Source organism: Stegostoma tigrinum, chromosome 32 (assembly GCF_030684315.1).
Source record: "Stegostoma tigrinum isolate sSteTig4 chromosome 32, sSteTig4.hap1, whole genome shotgun sequence".
Classification (NCBI taxonomy): Eukaryota; Metazoa; Chordata; class Chondrichthyes; order Orectolobiformes; family Stegostomatidae; genus Stegostoma; species Stegostoma tigrinum.
In genome coordinates, this window is record NC_081385.1 from 29,039,599 (window position 1) to 29,060,077 (window position 20,479).

General features: G+C 40.7%; 1 protein-coding gene across 2 annotated transcripts in view; it reads right to left on the reverse strand.

Annotated features, from left to right (window-relative positions):
• The window catches only part of LOC125466850 (V-set and immunoglobulin domain-containing protein 2-like), a 43,190-nt gene that overhangs the window by 13,200 nt on the left and 9,511 nt on the right, over positions 1–20,479 (reverse strand). The window contains exons 2-4 of one of the 2 annotated variants that reach the window (XM_048561951.2): positions 9,320–9,483; positions 7,753–7,960; positions 5,337–5,498 (exon numbers count right to left, since the gene is read on the reverse strand). In XM_048561951.2, coding sequence (XP_048417908.1) covers positions 5,337–5,498; positions 7,753–7,960; positions 9,320–9,483 — 534 coding nt within the window. Of the gene's footprint in view, positions 1–5,336; positions 5,499–7,752; positions 7,961–9,319; positions 9,496–20,479 lie in introns of both variants that reach the window. The other variant, XM_048561950.2, reaches the window with a different exon arrangement.

Sequence of the window (20,479 nt, forward strand, 5' to 3'; positions counted from 1 at the left end):
AGTATTTAATATTATTGAACAAATCCTTGTATCCATGGTCTCACATCAGTGAAAACTCATTGGTTTTGGAGGGTAGCAGAATAATCATTTCTCCACTTTGGTCTATTGTTGAAAGCTGAGCTATGTTTGTCTGCTGAGGATAGAAGTTGGCCAATAATGGCGAATGGTGGACAGCACAGTGGCTCAGTGATCAGCAGTGCTGTCTCACAGTGCCAGGGACCTGGGTTCGACCTCACGCTCAGGCAACTGTTTGTGGAGTTTGCATATTCTCCCAAATGTGCGTGGGATTCTGTTGGATGCTCCAGTTTTGTCCCACAGTTCAAGAATGTGCAAGTTAGGTCATTTGGCCATGCTAAATTACCCATGGTGATCAGGGATGTATTGGTTAGCTGCATTAGCCACAGGGGATGCAGGGTTACAGGGTTAGGGAATGGGAATGGGTCTGAGTGGGATGATCTTTGGAGAGGCTGTGTGGACTCGGGCAAAATGGCCTATATCCATACAGTATGGATCCTGTTATATGTTGCCACCATTTTAACCCCAAGCCCAGTCAAGTAGCAACTTAAACAAAGGAGCTGCTTGAAAGTACACTCTATCAAAACTAGTGCCTTCAGGATTAAAAGGGAGGTGTTTAAAATTGAAACAATTGTGGAGACTTCTGTGACCTGACAAAGAAATTGGCACTATTGATGTTAGAGCTTTGTAAAAGCCCATGGGCCTTTCCAGCACAAACCTGGAGATTTTAGGTAAGAAAATTATTTCTACATTTCTGCTGTGCAGAACTTCTGATTTCACTGCCAATTACAATGGCGCACCAGAGAACCAAAATACAAAGTGCTTTGCCTCTTCCTTCAGTAGGTGTTGGATACCCAATGGCACGTTCCTTTAAATTCAGAGTGACTTATTCTAAGTTGAAAAACTGTTCATCCCAATGGAAGGAGGGCCTGACAAGTGAACAGATAGCAACTGGGCGCGGGGAGCGGAGTCGGTTAGTGGTGCAACAGGGTGGCAAGGATTAAGAATCTTGTAAGCCTGTGTTTTGTTCACATGCTGGAAGGCTGCAAGGCGACAGATAATGCATTTTTGGCCAGCAGTTATCAGTGATGATCCAAATATCCAAATCCTCTTCCAGGCAGCCCTTCCTGTAAATCTTTTAGGTTTTGCATGCCACCACCGCCGCGCCACCCCCCCCCCCAACCCCACCCCCACTCTACCTGTGTACACGAGTTTGAACTTGTCCATATATCCCCTCAAGCCCATGATGTAGAGGCCACAATGCCAAGTGCAATCATATGCTGTCTGTCCCACAAAACAAGGGACCTCCTGACCATGGACAAACCCTTTCATGTGACCCTTTCCTTTATCCTTGCACTAAAAAATAAGCTAATCATTTTGTCTAAGCATCCAAGTATCCCTTTCTTACTCATTTTCTTTAGATTATGTTTCCATAACCTATGAAGTATAAAAATACTACTTGAACCAGAGTGCATCACCACTTGAAGCAGAATTCAGCAGCAGTTTTGGACTTAGCATTTGGGTTTTGCTTTAAAACATGATGCATTTAGGTTTTTTTCTTCCTCCCAATAAAAGTGAAAAAATGTTTTATGTTTAGTCACAGTTTATGTTACAAAGCCCAATAACCATTGGTTTATAAAGGGTAGAATTTGTGTTAAGCTGTCACTTCAATTGGACAATGTCAGCCTTTGCCATTTTTCTAAATTAGTTGGAAGCAATAGCAATGGAGTGCAGAGAAACATAACATAGGCTCAGGATTCTCATCAGAAACCCAACAAAATGCTATCCCTTGCTTGTACTGATGAAGCAGAACTGCCTGCAGAATGAACTTGTAACTAAAGAACAGAAAGATAGTTAACCCATATGGAATAATGATTAAATCTGCAAATTTTGTGTAGGCAGGATTTTTTTGAGAGTAATTACATTACAATATGTAAATGAGATTTCTCAAACTATTTGAAATTCATTTATAAGCTACAGAGGAAAATATTCCCTTCCAATTTATTCAGTACATGTTGCTAATTTGAAGGCTATCCTCTTAAATGGATGCCACAACCTGCAAAAGAAGTGTGTCTTACAGTTTAAATGCTGCTTCTAAATATTTACTAGATAATACTTACACAACATGGTCCCTCCAGATAATGGTACCCAAGTAATGACATCGTTATAAAATGAGTCAGAATTCTGGAGACATCCAACAGACCTAAAACAAATCCATTTCCAGCAATTGATGGCATGTATTTCAGAGTGCTGAGAATGGTGGGTGGATGTTTCTGAGGCATCCACAACTATTACGAAGGAGTCAATAAACATTGCATAGAAACAAGTAGGTTGGAAACAGGTTACTAGAATCCAAATTACAAAAAGGTTGCAAACCAAAGCAGACACGGGCAATGACAGAGACTTAGTTGTACTCACACTCCGTGTAAATACTGCGATCTATTATCAAGACCGTTGTCTGTGCTTTAGACACTTCAATCAGTTTATTAATGACACATTAGCCAAGTGCGCTTATCTGTGAAGCAGACAAAGGGATACAGAATTTCGTTTTCCATTCAACTCAATTTTATGAATAAAATTTCCTTATTAAAATGAATCAGAATTCTGGAGAAATGTGAGCATTTCCCAAAGTCCTATAATATTTACAACTTTATTTAGCTCTAACTGTCTGAGAACAAATATTACCCACAACAATCCATATGTTTAAGCTGGATATATTGGCATCTCCTTCTCCAGTGTAGGTCTGGTTCTCTTCCATGAAGGGGGATCTCAAAGGTCTCCTGTGTCTTCTTGGGTTGATGCACTGTCTTCTGCCCAAGTTTTACTGCGAGTCTTCATTGAGGAGGTGGCTTCCATGTATGTGTTTGTATTCATCCTCACCCCAAAACTTTCAAAATGTTCTGAGTTCTTGTTCTTTGGTCAGTGCAGCCATGAGCAGCGTTTTCAAAGTATTCAATAGGATTGTGCCAACACCGTTTCCTGTTACCATGCTGGGGAGATATAAAGTCCATCTCCTCAGGCGGTGGCTGAAAGTCAAGGTGCCAGAAAGTCTGATCGATAAAGCTCCATTATATAACTTTTGGCATGGTTGTAACTAGTTCCTCGAGAACCTTTGTTGCCTCTTTGTTCTTGGTTACCTCTATGATCTTGATTTCCTCTGTAGCTGATAGCTACTGGGCGCTGTTTAATTTAGTTTGTCCAATTTTCTGACGGGGCTGGTCTCTCCAGCTATGGAATGTTCAATTTTGGGACCAGGATCACTTGACCACAGGCGTAAATTTGATGAGTCCATGCTTAGTTAAAAAGAATCTGCTTGAATTATGAAAAGGAATATTCTAGCAGACAAAGATGCTGCCGTTTCTGAAAAAAACTGTCTAAAGTAAATTGTAGTTCTTTCATTGACCTGATGTCATCTGACCATCAAAAGTCTCTTTGATAAATTGCTACATGGGAAGCTATTAATTACCTGAAACTTGTTTAGGATCAACCTTAAGAAAGATAAGAAATTGTCTAAAGGGTAGGAAAAAGTACTCTTCAGATTAATGTCACAGGGCGTTAAGTGTTGAGTTCTGTACCTCAGCATTGAGTGCTGGTACTTCTGTTCTGAATTTATATCAGTAACCTGGTTCAAAAACCCAAGGCAAAGTTGTCAACTTTGTAGCTGATACTAGACAAAGAGAATGAATGGAGTCAGAGTTGACAACACAAAAATTAGAAAACAAGTTGGCCAAAATGCAATCTTGTACTTGAGTTGGGAATAAACATTAAACACAAATTTAATGTGGGCAAATGTGCTGTATGCCTAGAAATTCACTTAAATAATCCTTGATTATTGTTGCCAAAAAATGAAAGAAACTATGAAGTGATTATGGTAGTTTGGTATTGGGATATTAAATTCTTTACCAGTATCATAAGCCTGATGAACTCAGAAAAACTGGGGGAATTGATTTCTTTAGCATAGGAAGATGGGAACCATAGAGACAGCACAAATTCCAGAACTACCATCCACACAGCATTATGTTCCAATGATGATAAATGTGGACTGTCAAATTTTTTAACCTCCATTGACTGACTTTACACCTGAGGTCTTCCATATACGCAAATAACGTATGAGAGGAAAGAATCATGGATCAAAATGGTTGCAGCGGCCATCTCAACACAGATTGATGCACGCTTTGTGACACTCGTGAAGAATAAATAAGGCATCTGTCACTAAATTACTATTATCTAAAGAGATTGAAATCAAGCAATTGAGATAGTCTCAATAAATTTGCATTTCCTATTTTAATTCATGCTTTTATGATAAATTCACACTTGGTGAGGTGAAAGTCTCATATGCCAGACAGACCTTTTGGAAAGAAAATGGAACTAAACTCAAGAATGCATACTGGATTAACTTTCAACGACTGTTTTTGAGCAGCTGAGCAGATAGAAGGAAAATGGTTTTGTAAGCAAGACTGAAAGACGGTCTCTCTTTTGTTATCTGTTTCCCTCACTGCCTTTGAAGATATTACCTGAGGAAAAAGCAAACTGGGACAAACCATTCATTGATAACTCAAAGATATAGACAGTTTCTGCAATGCAGGTAAGAAATATTCAATAGCACAAAGAATCTAAGAACTTTTATGATGCATAGTCTTCATTCTACTTGAATGTACCAAAAACTTCCCTCTAATGCTATTATTTATGTTTGCATGATGTCATTTCTTTTTCCTTGCTTGGTTCCTACAAAAGAAAATTCTTCCTCCTTTTATTCAAGACAACCTTGGTAATTGTTTATGTCATTCTCCAGCAAATAAGGTTCTAATTGAAGTCAGACATCAACGTGCTGAAAAGAAATAGAAGTATTTGCTGTGATTGACTAAGAGGAGATTATAAGAAGGAGGGTTGGTTTTTCCTCCCCACCTAGGCCCAACAACCAACGATGTACCTATCTCCTTTCAATGGACTGTCCTAGTCAAAAAGACGGCTCACCTTTTCAACTGAATTTGGGATGGTGCATCATAGTGCAATGATGCCTACCTCCAGTGACTGAATAAAAGAAACTCCCTGAAGATGTTGCCCCAAAAATTGTTAGAAATTATTTATTGGGCTTCCACAAGGGGAGGACAATTCAATTCTTTAGGTCACAAATCTATCCTACGAAGTCACAAATCTGAACATTGTGATGAAGGGCCTTACTAAAGTAACAGTGACCACATATTATTAGCCTGCTTGGGGAAGTTCTGAAGATATATCAGATGCAACAAAGGTGTGATTTCCTTGTTTCTGTTTTACTGAACTTAATAAGTGCCTTATGATGAGAAATAGTATCCGCATACCTTTTACCATGACTCTCGATGATGATTTCTCAATACCAGGGTTGACGTCTGACCATGCATACTTAGGACTTGGCTGGCCTATTGATGATCTGCACAGCAATGTCACATTGTTTCCTACGTACGGTTTCCCAATCACTTTACATTCAGGAATGGATGGTGCGACTACAGAATTAGAAATAAGTGTACACATCAGCATCTTCACCTAAACATAGAGTCATAGAGTCTACAGCATGGAAACAGACCTTTTGGTCCAACCAGTCTGCAACAAACATAATCCCAAACTAAACGAGTCCCACCTGCCTGCTCCTGGCCCATACCCCTCCAAACCTTTCCTTATCATGTACACATTCAAATGTCTTTTAAATGTTGTAATTGTACCTGCGTCTACCTTTTCCTCGGGAAGTTCATTCCACACATGAACCACCCTTTGTGTAAAATAAATTGTTCTTTTTTTTCAAATCTCTCTTCTCACTTTAAAAATGCGCTCTCTTGTCTTGAAATGCCCCATCCTAGAGAAAAGACAACTACAGTTAACCCTGTCTATACCCCTCATGATCTTATAAACTTCTGTAATATTACATTGGAAGACTTCTGATGTTATGCAATAATTATTAAGTTTGATGATTGAGATTATAGGAAGAGAGAAGTTCATAGGCTCCAGAAAAAAATGCATGTCGTCAATTATTTTGCATTGACAACCAAACTGAACCTTTGTTTCCCACTATTTGAATTCAGTTCCCCCGATTTGCCTGAACCCTGGCCATAGAATGCACCCTGTTCCTACAATAAAATGAAAAGGAAACACCTCTTTCATCTCTAACCATTAACTAACTTGTTTTCTCAGAAGCATCACATATTTATGTGGGGAGGCCCCTAGGGTTTTGTTAGGAGGTCATTGGGAATGTTGGGAAGTTTTATTTTTGGTTTTCCTAATCAGGTATAGTGTAATTCAATTCACACTCAAATGCAGCAAGCTACCAATTCCACTCAAAAGGATCCCTAGGAGAATGAGGGATCCAGGATTCAATCACAATGCATTGCAGACACTTGCTACCAATGGCCTCTGACCATTCACTGTCAGCCAGGAAATATTACATGTCTGACAGAGATTGCAAAGATAAGAAAAACATTTTTTTAAATGATTGCTGAATGGCAGCACAATATGTGCAATTATATCTTCATCCTTTTCCAGCAATACTTGAGACCTGTGACAATTTACAAAGATGATAGCAGGACTGGAGGTTTTGAGTTATAAGGAGAGGCTAGATAGGCTAGGACATTTTTTTCTCTGGAGCATAGGAGGTTAAGAACCCTATGGAGGCTTATACAATCATGAAGGGCATAGATAAGGTGAATAGCTACCGTATCTTCCCCATGGGAAGGGAGTTCAAACTAGAGGGCATAGGTTTAGGGTGAGAGGTGAAAGATTTTAAAGAGCACCTAAGGGGCAACTTTTCTGACACAGAGTGTATATGCATATATGGAATGAATTGCCAGAGGGGTGGTTCAAGTCAGGTACAGACACAACATTTAAAAGGCATTTGGAGAGGTACACACATAGGAAAGATTCAGAGTGATATGGGCAAAATGCAGGCAAATGGGGCTAGTTTAGTTTAGGAAAGCTGTTTGGCATGGATGAGTTAAACCAAAGGGTTTGTTTCCATGTTATATGACTTTATTATTATATAACCCCGAAAAACATAATTATTGTATAAAAGTACATTTATGAAAATAATAAAGCAACAACATTGGAAGAAATTCTATTGTTTTCACGCTTCTTTCCTATTTAATCTGTTAATTTAATGGTCATTCAGTTGACATATCACAGTTTCCTGGCTTCCATATTTTTATCTTCAATAATTACAGAATAGAATAATCAAGTAGTGAAAGCGCACAAGGAGGCTATCTGGCCTATTGTGTTTGTGCCAGTTCTCTGTGAGAGGAACTCAGTTTGGTCCACAGTCCTGGTCTTTAGTCCAGATTTTCTCTCTTCAGTTGTTTCTTCAATTCCCTATGGAAGCTCTGATTAAAGCTGCCTCCACCATCCTCTCTCAGGAACTGCATCACAAGCACTCACTGCATTAAGACAAGCTCTTCCTCACGTTACCATTAAGGTTTTTGTCAAACACCTCAAACACCATTGGGTCTCGATCATTCGGCCAAAGTTAATAAATTTTAAACTAAACATACACTTAGGGGACCTAGCAAAAAATATTTTCCAGTTTAAAATATTTAGCAAATAATTCTTTGGTAGTGCAGAGCTTTAATGTTGCTTAAAAAGAGGCATGAGTTTGAAAACTTTCTCTAAAATATTAACTAAATTTAATTGAATATTGACAAGCCCTAAGGACCTGTAACAGAGGAACAACAGATCAACAACATCATAGATAGCAGAATATTAATTTATTCTTCTTACCTTGGACAATTAAATTGACAAATGCCTCACTGGTTCCTGTAAAATCCGGAGGATTGTTTATATCACACGAGTATGTACCCGTATCTGACGGCCTGGTGTTTTCAATTCTAATGGACGCTATTCCATTGGTTGGGTTCTGATCAACCAGTTTGATTCGATTAGCTTGAGGCCCAAGTCTGTACGTTTTCCCATCAGTATAATAAAGAATCTAAGCAAATAAAATTGTATTAAAAACTTATCTGTTGAAAAGATAAAAGATTAGGCCATAGATGTGAGCAGTGCATTTCACATTGTTGGGGATATGTGTCGTCTGTGTCTATCAGCTTAAAGGGCCCTATTCCTAGTTTCTACTTCTAAAGAATCACATAGAAGGCAAAAGCTTTCCTTTTGATTTTCCATCCTCTGTAGAAGGATTTTCCAAGCCTCTTAGTAATAATTTTTCATGTTGCAGTGAGTTTGAAAATTCTAGCATGGCAGGGAACCAATCTAGGGAACAAGACTGGTTTACTTTACTATTAGTAAAGTGCTAAAGGACCCCAGTATCCCAAAGTGCTGAAGTACTCATGGGCGAAATGTCTTCATAATGATTGAATTATTCTAAGGCTCCATCAGTGCTGCTCTGAGACAATAGTGCAGCACTAAAATAATAGGAGTTTGGATGTCATTTCCACAGAGAAGCCAAGTCACTCTTTCTGTGACTATAAACATCTCTCTGACAGCATGGACTGAACGTTAATGACCAAGGCAGCTCAGTGGTAGGGAGGTGTTAATACCTTAGAGTGGAGGGGAAGGATTAAATCCCAAAAGGAAACCTAACATGACCCCATCTACTTCCAGGTTTCACCAGGGTCTGTTATGCTGTCAACACACACATTACACCTCCCTAGCCCACCAAACTGGCCAACCAAACAAAACTTAAAATTCTCCCTAGAATAACTGATCATTCATCATGTTATTTGTAGGATCGTGCTGTGTATAAAATGGTGCTGTTTTTGTCCAAACAACAATCTTTACATTCACCATTCTTGAAATACTTGGAAATAAAAGAAAGAAATTGCATGTATTTAGTATGCTTCATGATCTTAGGATACCCTAAAACGTTTGACAGTCCTTTCTCACCATTGTAAGAAATGGTCTCCAATTTGTGCAAAGTAAGATCACACAATCAACAATATGCCAATGTTCAGATAATTTAGCAATGATGGCTGAGGGATCGGTTCTGGCCAGCGCAACTGGAACAACTTCTCCTTTCCTACTCTGAAACAATGATTTGGAATCTTTCTTAGTTGAACATCTCATGTGAAAGATGGTACAAGCAACAGTGCAGTATCCTCTCCGTATTACAATGAAGAGTCAGCTTAGATTTTGTATGCAACTTTGTGGAGGGATTTGAATCTTCTGCCAAAGGTATAAGCTTATCACCGACTGAGCTGGGGCTGACATATATGAGTGAGATGCAGTGCTCTGTGCCATTCTTTCTTTAGCACTCCTTTAGGTGTACAATTGTTTGTAAGCAGGAAACAAGAGTGTTTTAAAATGAAGAAAATGGGAGACAAGTGTCTCTTACCTTCTCTGCATTTCCATCTCCTTTTGGGCCAGGTGTAAAGCGCCATTCAAGGGAAAATGCAGATTCAACTTGTGTCCTATAGGAGCAGTCAAGTGTGGCATTGTTGCCAACATTCACGACTACATTTGGCGTATCTGTCACCACATATATTGACTGGACATTGTCTGTGAAAATAACTCAGAAAGAATCATATTTCTGATTAAATCTTATTTTTTTAAAAAATACTTTCAGGATTCAAGGCAAGGCCAACATTGATTATCTATCCTCATTGTCCTGAGATGCTGTTGATAGTGAGCTGCACTGTGAACTCTCCACATGGTATTGTTGGAGCAGTTTGATATAACTGAGTTATTTACTGAGCGAAGATAGTAGATTTTCTTCCCTAACGAACATGAATGAATTAACTCAGTTTTAAGGACAATTCAACAATTTCTTTGCCTCATCTTGATGATAGCTTTATATGACCTGATTTTTTTTTGCCAGCTGAATTAAAATAATTCTGAAGCTGCTGTGATGAGACTTGGACTTGTGAGATTCAACCAGATTCATATGTTTCTAAGTCCCTGCTTTAAAGAGATTTGTGAGTAGTTCAGAGAAGCTAGTAAACATGAACTGTTGAGCGAGCCTATCAAAAATAAAGAATATTTGACAATTTCCACACCCTCAAAACAATTTTAGGAAAATGCACTGCACATTGGTGCGTTATGTCTCACAGTTAGTATATCTGTATACCTTTAACAGACACGCTCATGATGTCATCACTGTAACATAGTTTGTGACCTGAGGGTAATGGGGCTAACATAAACATCACTGAACTAGGTACAAATTTAGAAGTAACGTCCACACAATGCTGGCTGTTGACAAGTGTGAACAGCTAATTTTCTTTCTTGTCACCAAAGGCACCAGGAAATTGGGGTGCACTGTTGCTGAGCAGTTTGCACTGCTGCCTCAACATACTTGGGACCCAGGCTCAATTCCATCCTCAGGTGACTATCTGTGTGAAATTTGTATATTATCCCCGTGTCTGTGTGGGTTCCCCTGAGGTGCTTTGGTTTCCTCCTACAGTCCAGAGATGCACAGGTTACTTGGATTGTTCATGCACAATTGCCGATAGTGTCCGGGGATGTCTGGTCTGGGTGGGTTAGCAAAGGGGAATGCAGGGTTACAAGGATAGGGTGATGGGTCTGTGTGGGCTGCTCTTGGTATGGGCTGAATGGCCTGCATCCACACTGTAGGGATTTTATGATTCTATAAACTGCTGTGTTTAGAAATCTATGTTCTTTCAATTCAAATGAAAATCAATGCTCAAGCATTACAAAACAGATTTTGAGCTCAATTTCAATTTGTTGAGATTCAAAATACAGTACAGTATTGTAAGCAGGATCCTGGTTGCAAACATCATAGAGAGCTGTGAAGTTCAGTCTTTGAGCATATTCCAGGTAATGATTGATAGACTTCAGTTACAAGTAACTTAAAGGTTATGAGAATGTGGTGGGTAAAAGACACTGAAGAGTTAATTCAGCCGTGGCAGCATTGAAATGTAGGCCAGGCTACATGGACTGAATGGCCTACTCTTGTTCCTACTTAGAGATTCATCACATGCAACAGAAACATTAACGAGACTGCTAACATCACCTCACCCACACACTCTCCAATCAATGATCAGTAATTCTGATACAAACATTATTAAAGCAGGGCTGTATCATTTATTCCAATGAGTTTATCTGGAATCAGACATACAAACTGTTTAACATATTTGATTTAAATTACCAAGAACTGAGCATATTGATCATGGATTTGAATATCTCCCAATTGCTGGAGTGCCAGCTGTCAGATAATTTAATTAATTTAATCCAATTTAAGAATGCAGAATTTCTACTTGTGGTAAGCGTCTGAACAGTTATTGCACAGAAATGCGCAGCTATCTCTGAGTTCTGCTTTTCTGCTCTCTGTCTTGAAGTAGCACAGTATCCCATCTCTTAGCTTTCATTCCTCAGTTAGAGCTTATTTCTTACTCAATACTATTCACAAAAGAATGGCGAGGTCATAGAGTCATACAGCACAAAAACAGATCCTTCAATCCAACTGGCCAATGCTGACCAAAGTTCCCAAACTAAACACTTTGGTCTCTCTGTTCAACATCATATCTCAGGGTGCTGCCATTAACTGCACAAATCCTTCCCTTGTTCGTTATACCAAAATGCAATACCTTGCCTTTATCCAAATTAAACTCCGTCTGCCAAACCTCAGCCCATTGGCCTAATTAATCAAGATCCCTTTATAATCTTAGATAACCCTCTTCACTGTCAACTATGCCACCCATTTTTGTTGTCATCCACAAACTTACTAACCACGTCTTCTAAATTCTCATCCAAATCATTTATATAATTGATGAACAACAGTGGAATTAGCACCAGTTCCTCCAGAACTCTTCCGGCCAGAGGTCTCCTGTCCAAACAACAAAACTCCATTATCACCTTCTGTCTCCTACCGTCAAACCAATTTTGTATCCAATTGGCAAAGTCTCCCTGAATCCCATGTTGTCTAACTTTGCTAACCAGTCTACCATGCAGAAACTTGTCAAGGGTTTTACTAAAGTCGCTGCAGACGATGTCTACTGCTCTGCTCTCATCAATCTTTTTGGTTATGTCCTCAAAAAGTGCAAAAGTTTATGAGTCACAGTTTTTCATACAGAAATCTATGCTGCCTATCCCTAATCAGTCCTTGCCTCTCCAAATGCATGGAAATTCTATCTCTCAGAATCCCCTCCAACAGTGATGTCAGACTCACAGGCTTATCCTTGCAGCCTTTCTTAAATAAAAGAACAACATTAATGAGCCTTCAGTTCTCTGGCATCTCACCTTGGCTGCAGATGATACAAATATCTCTGCCAGGGGCCCCACAATTTCTTCTGTAGCTTTCCACAATATCCTGGTATACACTCGATCAAGTCCTGGAGATTTGTCTACCTTTATTTCTTAACGCCTCTAACACATCCTCTTCTTTAATGTGAACTGTTTACCAGACATCAGTATTTATTTCTCTGAGTTCGCTTACCTCCATGCTTTCTTCACAGTAAAAACTGACACAAAATATCCATTTAATATCTGTCCCATTTCCCATATGACGAGGAATGAATCAAATTAGCTGAAGACTGGTATCTGTGACGCTGGGAAATATTGGAGGAGGCTGAGATGATAATCCATTAGGCACTTCTGGCTAAAAATTTCTGTGAATGCTTCAGCCTTACCTTTTGCACTAATGGGCTAGGTTCTTCCATCATTGAGGATTTGGATATTTGTGGAACTTCTCCAGTGAGTTGTTTAATTTCCCATCATCATTCACAACTGGATATGGCAGGACTGCAGAACTTAGATCTTAGATTGTTGGATTGCTTAGTTTTGCCTATCACTTGCTGCTTAGTCTGTTTGGAATGCAAGTAGTCCTGTTAGATAGGTACACAGGTTGATACTTCATCTTCAGGTATGCCTAGTGCTGGTCCTGGTATGCTCTCCTGCAGTCTCCATTGAACTAGGGTTGAATCCCTGGCTTGATGGTCATGGTTGGGTGGGGGATATGCCGGGCTATGAGCTGCAGGTTATGCTGGAGTACAGTTCTGCTGCTGTTAATGGCCCACAGTGCCTCATGGATGCCAAATTTTGAGCTGCAAGCTCTGTTCAAAGTCTATCCCATTTAGCGCAATGATAGTGCCACACAATATGATGGAGATTATTATTAATCTAAAGGCAGGACTTCATGTCCAGAAGAACTGTACGGTGGCTAATCTTACCCGATAATTTCTTGAACAGATGCATATGCAGCTGGCAGATTGCTAAGGATGAGGTAAAATATCTTTTTCCATGTTGTTGTTTCCGTCACCACCTGCTGCAGATCCATTCCAGCAGCAATGTTCTTTAGGACCCAGCAAGTCCTATCAGTCATGCTGCTGCTGAGCCACTCTTGGTGATGGGCATGAATTTCCCCCAGCCAGTCTGCTCTTGCCACCCTCAGTACTTCTTCCGAGTGTTGTTCAAAATGAAGGGATACCAATTCATTTTCCCAGGGAGGACAGTACATGGTAATCAGCAGGAGATTTCCTTTCCCATGTCTAACCTGAAGCCGTGAGACTCCATAGGGTCCAGGGTAAACGTTGAGGATTTCCAGAGCAAATTCCTCCTGACTATACACCACGATGTTGCCAAGTCTGCTGGGTCTGCCCTACCAGTGGGACAGGATATCCAGGGATGGTGATAATGATGTCTGGAACAAGATCCATTAGATATGGTCCCATGAATATGACTATGTCAGGCTGGTGCTTAACTAGTCTGTGAGACAGTTCTCCCAGTTTTGTCACTAATCCCTAAATATTAATAAGGAGGACTTTGCAGGATTGACAGGGCTGCGCTGCTCATGTCTTTTCTGGTGCCTAGATTACTGCCAGATGATCTGTTCAATTTCATTTTTGTTTGCGTTTCATGTACAATGAAGCTGTGAAGTATTTTGGATTGGTGGCATCATGTTGAATGGTTAACAGCTTGTGGGAAAATGAACAAAATCTTCTTTTGAATATATTTGATCAGTGGCTTTGGAATGCAATTATATCTTAACCAGGACTTTATGATCTGGATTTACAATTCATGACAAAGTCAGATGAATAAAGTTATTTCATAAATTATTTGTATACTTCCTATGATGTAGACGATTGTGCCAAAACCCCCTTTCATTTGGTGTTCTGAGAACATGGCAGTGTACTTTCTCTTCCAACCACTGCAGACTTTGACCTAAATCCTGTAAAATACCAATTCCCCTTTGATCTCAATACAGCATCCAGGAATATACAAATCCTCATTTCAACTAGACTGGTGGAAAATTGGCACAATAGGATTGAACACAAACACAATAGATCCTAAGGCCATGCAATGAAGGTGCAGAAGTAGGTCATTTTGTCTTTCAAGTCATTTCAAGTCTTTCACGATTCAGTATCATAGTTGACTTGATTGTGCCTTAACTCGATTATTCTGCATAACTCTTGACTTCCTTGTCAATTAAAAATCTGTCTTACCTAGTGTTGAAATATTCACTGACCCTGTCATAACTAGGACTCTCTGTGGAAGAGAATTCCAAATACTAATACCATCAGAGAAAAGAAATTCATTCACATGTCTGTTTTAGATGTGACGCTTTTATTTTTAGATTTCTAGACTCCTGCACAAGAGTAAAGAACCACTGTCTAGTATCTAACCAGTTGTGCCCATGCAGAATCTAACATTTTTCAGTGAGAGCATCTCTCATTCCTTCAAACAGTACAGGTCCAACCTGCTCAACATTTCATCGTAAGACAACCCATTCCTCCCAGAAATCAGCTCAGTGAACATCCTCTGAATTGCTTCTAATTCAAATATCTGCATTCTTACGTAAGGCAACAAATATTACCCACAGTACAGAAGGTCCAATATCCTGTAGCACTATAACAAAGCTTCCCTGCTTATAGGGATATTTTCTAATCAATCTTCTTCGCCAATGTTATTTCACATCACTGCAGCAGGTGGGGCTTGAACTCATGCCTCCTGGCTCAAAGGTGGGGAGAATACCATGGCACGACAAGAATCCTACTCCTCTCCTTATATGCTCTATCTCTTTACAATAAAAAAAACTCCATTTGGCTTCGTCATGATTTGCTAATGTTTTCAGAGTAATGTACAGGAACACACAGTACACTGTGTACCAGATCATTATGCTGTCTCTTTCTATTTCAACAATATATTGCTTTTCTACTCTTCTTGCGAAGTAGCCAACTTCAATTTCCTACATCTGATAATGTTTTACACACTCATTTAACCTGTCAGTGTCCCTTTGCAGACTCTTCAAGACGGATGTTCCCAATCCCTGACGATAAGGGGCATCAAAGAAATTTGGGAATATCAGTTGAAATGTCCAGTAAGGACAATTTTAATATTAAGGGCATAAAGCCTAATTTTCCAACCAAATGCTGGGTGGTGAGATGAGATTGTTGTTAGACAGTGGTGCATAGCCTATTAGCATGGATTAATACTCATTAACAGCCTCATTATTACTAAATCTCACCTCACTGATATGCAGTTTCTCATTCTCCCACCTGCCAGGGGATAAATAGACACTTAGAATTCCTAGCATGGAATTCCAAGCTGGTACCCGGTGACCCCAGCTCGCCACTTGGCCTTCTGGACCTCAGTCCTGGACAGCCAGCACCACCGTCTCAGGGCACTTTCCAGGCACCCCACATCCATACACATTGGTATACAAAGTAACAGCCTTACGGATTCATTATAGCACATCACTGTTCCATTTATAGCATAGTACATTTACAGCTCGGTGCTTTAATGCTGCACTTCAGACTGCACTGGTATCTCTTAGTGGAAAGCTGCAGCAAGAATACTTTTCATGCAAGGAGGACCCCCAACTCATGGATTAGACCAGGGTCCATCTCAGGGCTCCTCATTTGCTGTCTTAGTGTTCAGTCAATTTGTGCCCACTGAGATGCTCACAGCTCAGGAAAAACCCATTTGTTTCACTGATGACCTTTAGGGAAGGAAACTGCCATCCTTACCTGGTCTGGCCTACACGTGACTCCAGACCCACAGCAATGTGGTTGACTCTGAACTGCCCTCTAGGCCATTAGGGATGGGCAATAAATGCTGCCCAGCCAGCGATGCCCTCATTCCGTGAATGAATAAAAATAAATTTCTGTCTTGCTTTCCCCTTTTTTGCATTTTGCCTCCTCAGCCAGAACTAACAGGCTCACAATCCTTCTGTTACGTCCTGCATTTCAGCACAGAAATAAAGCAGGCAGCTTGTCTCGGTTGTCAACAGCACATCATTATCACATCTGGACCATGTGCCAGTTGTCTGGATGCCAAACACACTAAATGTGCTTCAACCAAATGGCCCTGTCTCAAACTCTATGGGTACAATCCTTGAGCAAGTCAAGAGAGACTCCTTTCAGGTGGGGTGGTCAGAGTCGGTTAGAGGTTAGGGGAGGGGGCGCTGGGTTGGGGGTCCCAGAATAGTAAGCCTAATATCAGTCTAGCGTGTGCGCTGTCAGTTGGCCACTCAGGACAGTCCCCGTTAGGATCCCCTGCCCTTTGGGGGTAAGGAGCAGAATGCTGGGCAACCCACCACTACATTGACATTTTCTGGCCTACTGTGGGCCATTTTCTTCTTGAAAGAGACAAAGAAAGTGATGGGGTGAGGTGATTGTGGGTGGCGCAGCTGTTGGCGCTAGCGTAGATGGGCTTAAAGTGGTGAGGTGTTCTGAGTGAATAAGCAGAAGGTACAGAGCCTGGGCTGCATTAGGAGTGTAGAGGATTGAATGGGTGGAAGCGAGTGAGGGAAGTTTTTTTTGTGACAATGAGAGTCACAGCGCATAACCCTTGCTGTGAGTTGGGTAGTAGCAGGGTTACAGAAATGTGAGGTAGTAGAAAGAAAATGCTGCAATTACCCTAGCAGAGGGGTGAAGTATAACTGCGAGGGCACTAGCCCACTGCAACCTCAGTCCCAGTTGGCAGGGTCTGATGTTGTGACCTTCTCTGCCAATCCCGGGATAAGGAGGATGGTCCTCCTCTGCATCACCCCATCCTCAGGACCTCCAGGTCTCTGCCTGCAAGGTGAGGCACTTATTGCCACTTAGCTGCCATAAATCCACCACAAATATGCAGAACAATTCCATATGCCAGCTCCTGACTAGGTACACAATAGTCTTTGGAATCCCAGGATATCTCAATAATTGGAGAATCGGGCCAGCATCAGAAGAGCAGGGCACCTTAGAGCCACCATATATAGTTAATGAGGCGGATTTGGGATGATAGTGAAAAGTATGCAGAGAGAAATTCTCTGTGTTAATCAACCAAAATGACACTTAGTCAATTTCTGGTAAGATTCGGGTTTGTGTCTCATCTCCAGCAGCACGACAGAGCCAAGATCTAACTATGTTTATTTTGTGAAAGAATTCCAGGATGAGTCTGAACCGTGGCCTGTTAGTGAAAGTAACACTGTGTCTCACCAACACTCGGCTGTGTTGGGTACTGAGCAAGTTACATTAACACATTCTTAATGCAATGGCAAATCTGACTGCTGACTTTCCACATTCCCCTTTCTCAGCCTGAAAGTGGCTTCCATCTAAAGAGTTGTCAAATTTTCATTTTCACCTAGTGTCTTTAAATTCAGCACCTAGCCTGATCACACCACTTTCCTATAAAATGATTGAGGTTTAAAAGACCATTGTTTTCCCAACTGCCTTTTACATGAATCCAATCTGATTTTAGGAATATTTTGACATGTCCGTGTCCTGTATAAATGTTGAGGGGCTTTCTTCATATCAACACTACCCCTGCTTATGTTTATTAAACACCAATTGCCTTGAGTGCAGCAACTGTAGTCGCTCAGTCGCCTCTCACAGACAATGGAAAAAGTCACCTCGTTCTTTTGGCATTGTCTGTGAGTAAAGACTCATGGCAACCTAGCATATGCACTGGGCAAATTCTGACCCATAGGATTTTATATAGGTCTATTACTTTTGCACAAGGAATTAAGTGCATTGGCGTGTGAAGTCCTTCTGTTTCATATGAATAGTAGTGAAATAAGGGGAGCGAAAACAACAATTGCTGGAGATCACAGTGGGTCAGACAGCATTCATGGAGAGAGAGCAAACCAAGGTTTTGAGTCTAGATAACTCTTCGCCAGACCTGAAGTATGGAGGGGACAGCATTTACGCTGGGGGCGGAGAGGGGTGCAGCTGAAGGTAATGGGTATAGGGTGCTGATGGAACAAGATGTTGACAGTTCAGATTAAACAGTCAGAATGTGAGAATGGCAAAACAATGCTGTGTCTCTTGCCCAGTCTTGAAAGGACTGGCAGTCCTAACTCGGACATAGAGAGAAGACATGAAAACAGGTTAAAGGAAAGGGAAGAAATAGGAGCTGGTTCGCAACTTAAAGCTGTTGAACTCAATATTAAGTCCAGAAGGCTGCAAAGTACCTAGTCTGAAGATGCAATAGTATTCTTCCAGTTTGCACAGTGATTCATTGGAACACTGCAGCATGCCAAAGACAGACATGTGTGAGTGCGAGCAGGATGCTGTGTTAAAATGATCAGTCTACATTTGGTTTCTCCAATGTAGAATAGGCTACATTGAGTACAGTAAATACAATACACAAGGTTGGAGGAGGTACAGTTGAAATGCTGCTTCACCTGTAAAGACTAGAAATAAGGGGAACTTTGTTGGCAAGAGTTAATATTAAGAATAATGGGCTTGAGTCCGAATTCCAATATCTATATCCCACTAATTTCATTGAGAGCCATGGAGTTGGAAATGCAATTTGGTGATGAAGAATTTCACATCTAGCTTGTGAGGTTAGCCAAGTTCCCTCAGCTTTATTATGAAAATTATTTTCAGGTACTCAATGTTCTGTGTGTTATTCCTTTGTTGCTGACCAGTTAGGCTGTGAGATCATTTCCGTTCAGCTCACCTCACTGCTAATTGTGTAAATAATCCACTGTTTATCCTGACTGTACAGTAGAACTGTATTAAGTGTGATTTACTTTAAACACAATCCTCCTAGAGACACCTTTGGCATTTTGTCATGTTTCTTCCTTTCCCCTTTCAAAAGCACAGCTGCCCTGAGGATATTTAAGAAACAAAGTATGATTTTCATTATGAGTCATTTCCTGTACATTTAGTTTTCCAAATAGTTCAGTAAATTAGACTCTTTCTGAATTCGTTTAAGTACAGATTTCCATCCAAAGTTTCATGAGACTTGTGTGCTACCAGACAGCAGCACTAGAATTTGCACCAGCAGGACTACAGGGCACTCCAGCAGGACTACACAGAGCATATCAAGACTACAGGGCACACCAGCAGGACTACACAGAGCATATCAGGACTACAGGGCACACCAGCAGGACTACAGGCCACACTAGCAGCACTACACAGAACATACCAGCAGGACTACAGGGTCACACCAATAAGACAACAAGGCAGAGATAGCAAGAACTGCTGATGCTGGAGTCTAAATCAACACAGTGTGGAGCTGGAAGAACACAGGTCAGGCAGCAGCAGAGGAGCAGGAAAGTCAATGCTTCAGGTTTTACCCAAAACATCGACCTTCCTGCTCCTCTGATGCTGCCTGACCTGCTGCGTTTCTCCAGGACTATAACACACACCAATAGGACTACAGGGCACGCCATTAGGGCTAACATGGCTTTTGTACATCATTAAAACAGTGGGGGCTATCTAGTTGGGCAGAGTGTGCAGGTCAGGAAGACACCTTGTTCCATTATTTGAAAATGAGCTATTATATCTTGCCATGGCCAAGAAGGATGATGAAAAATCAGCCATGATCCCCACTCTTAATCATTGCTGTGTGCCACTAGCTGTACATATTGAAACTGGAAACTACACAGACGACTGAATATAATGGTCATCAAACAATATTACCTCTGTATTTACCAACTGAACTCAGATGCAGAAGGGTTAGGAGGCTGGTGTAAGAGGGCAAGCCTTCCACATAAGTGCCTATATTGTCAGGCAGTGAAAGGAGTAAACTGGAAAGGCAGCAGTCAGATCTGCCAATACATCGAGAATAGTGGCAGCATAACCTGTATAACACGCAAACCAGCACTACAAATAAATGTTGTCTTTCTAGAACAAACAGGTGATAGTCTGATTCACAGAGGGAGTACTTTTTAGATCACTGCTGTGTTTTGGTTAAATCTGTGCTATTGCCAACTAAATGAAGGGCACTGCCACTTTAATGAAGTAGTCATCCAGACTCTGCTCACCACAGCAGGATGTGCTCCAATTCTGCCAGGCACTAGGAAATAATTATAGCGGCTCTGGTTAAAAGGAGATTTTTTTATTCCCCTGGCATTCTAGTTAGTCACACTTCTCAGCACACAGGTAAATAACTCATGGCATTGAGTTTGTCGGCAACTCAGTGTGGTAACTGAGGTCAAAATTCCAAATCTGCTTCCTGTGCAGAAGAGGTGATCTTAGAACTTAAGGATGATGCAAGATGACTCCTCATTCAAATGTTAAGAACAAAATGTCATACGTCTAGCCAATGAACTACTTCTGAATTGTTAATGCTGTTGCTGTAAATGTTGGTGGATAATGATTCTGGGCCA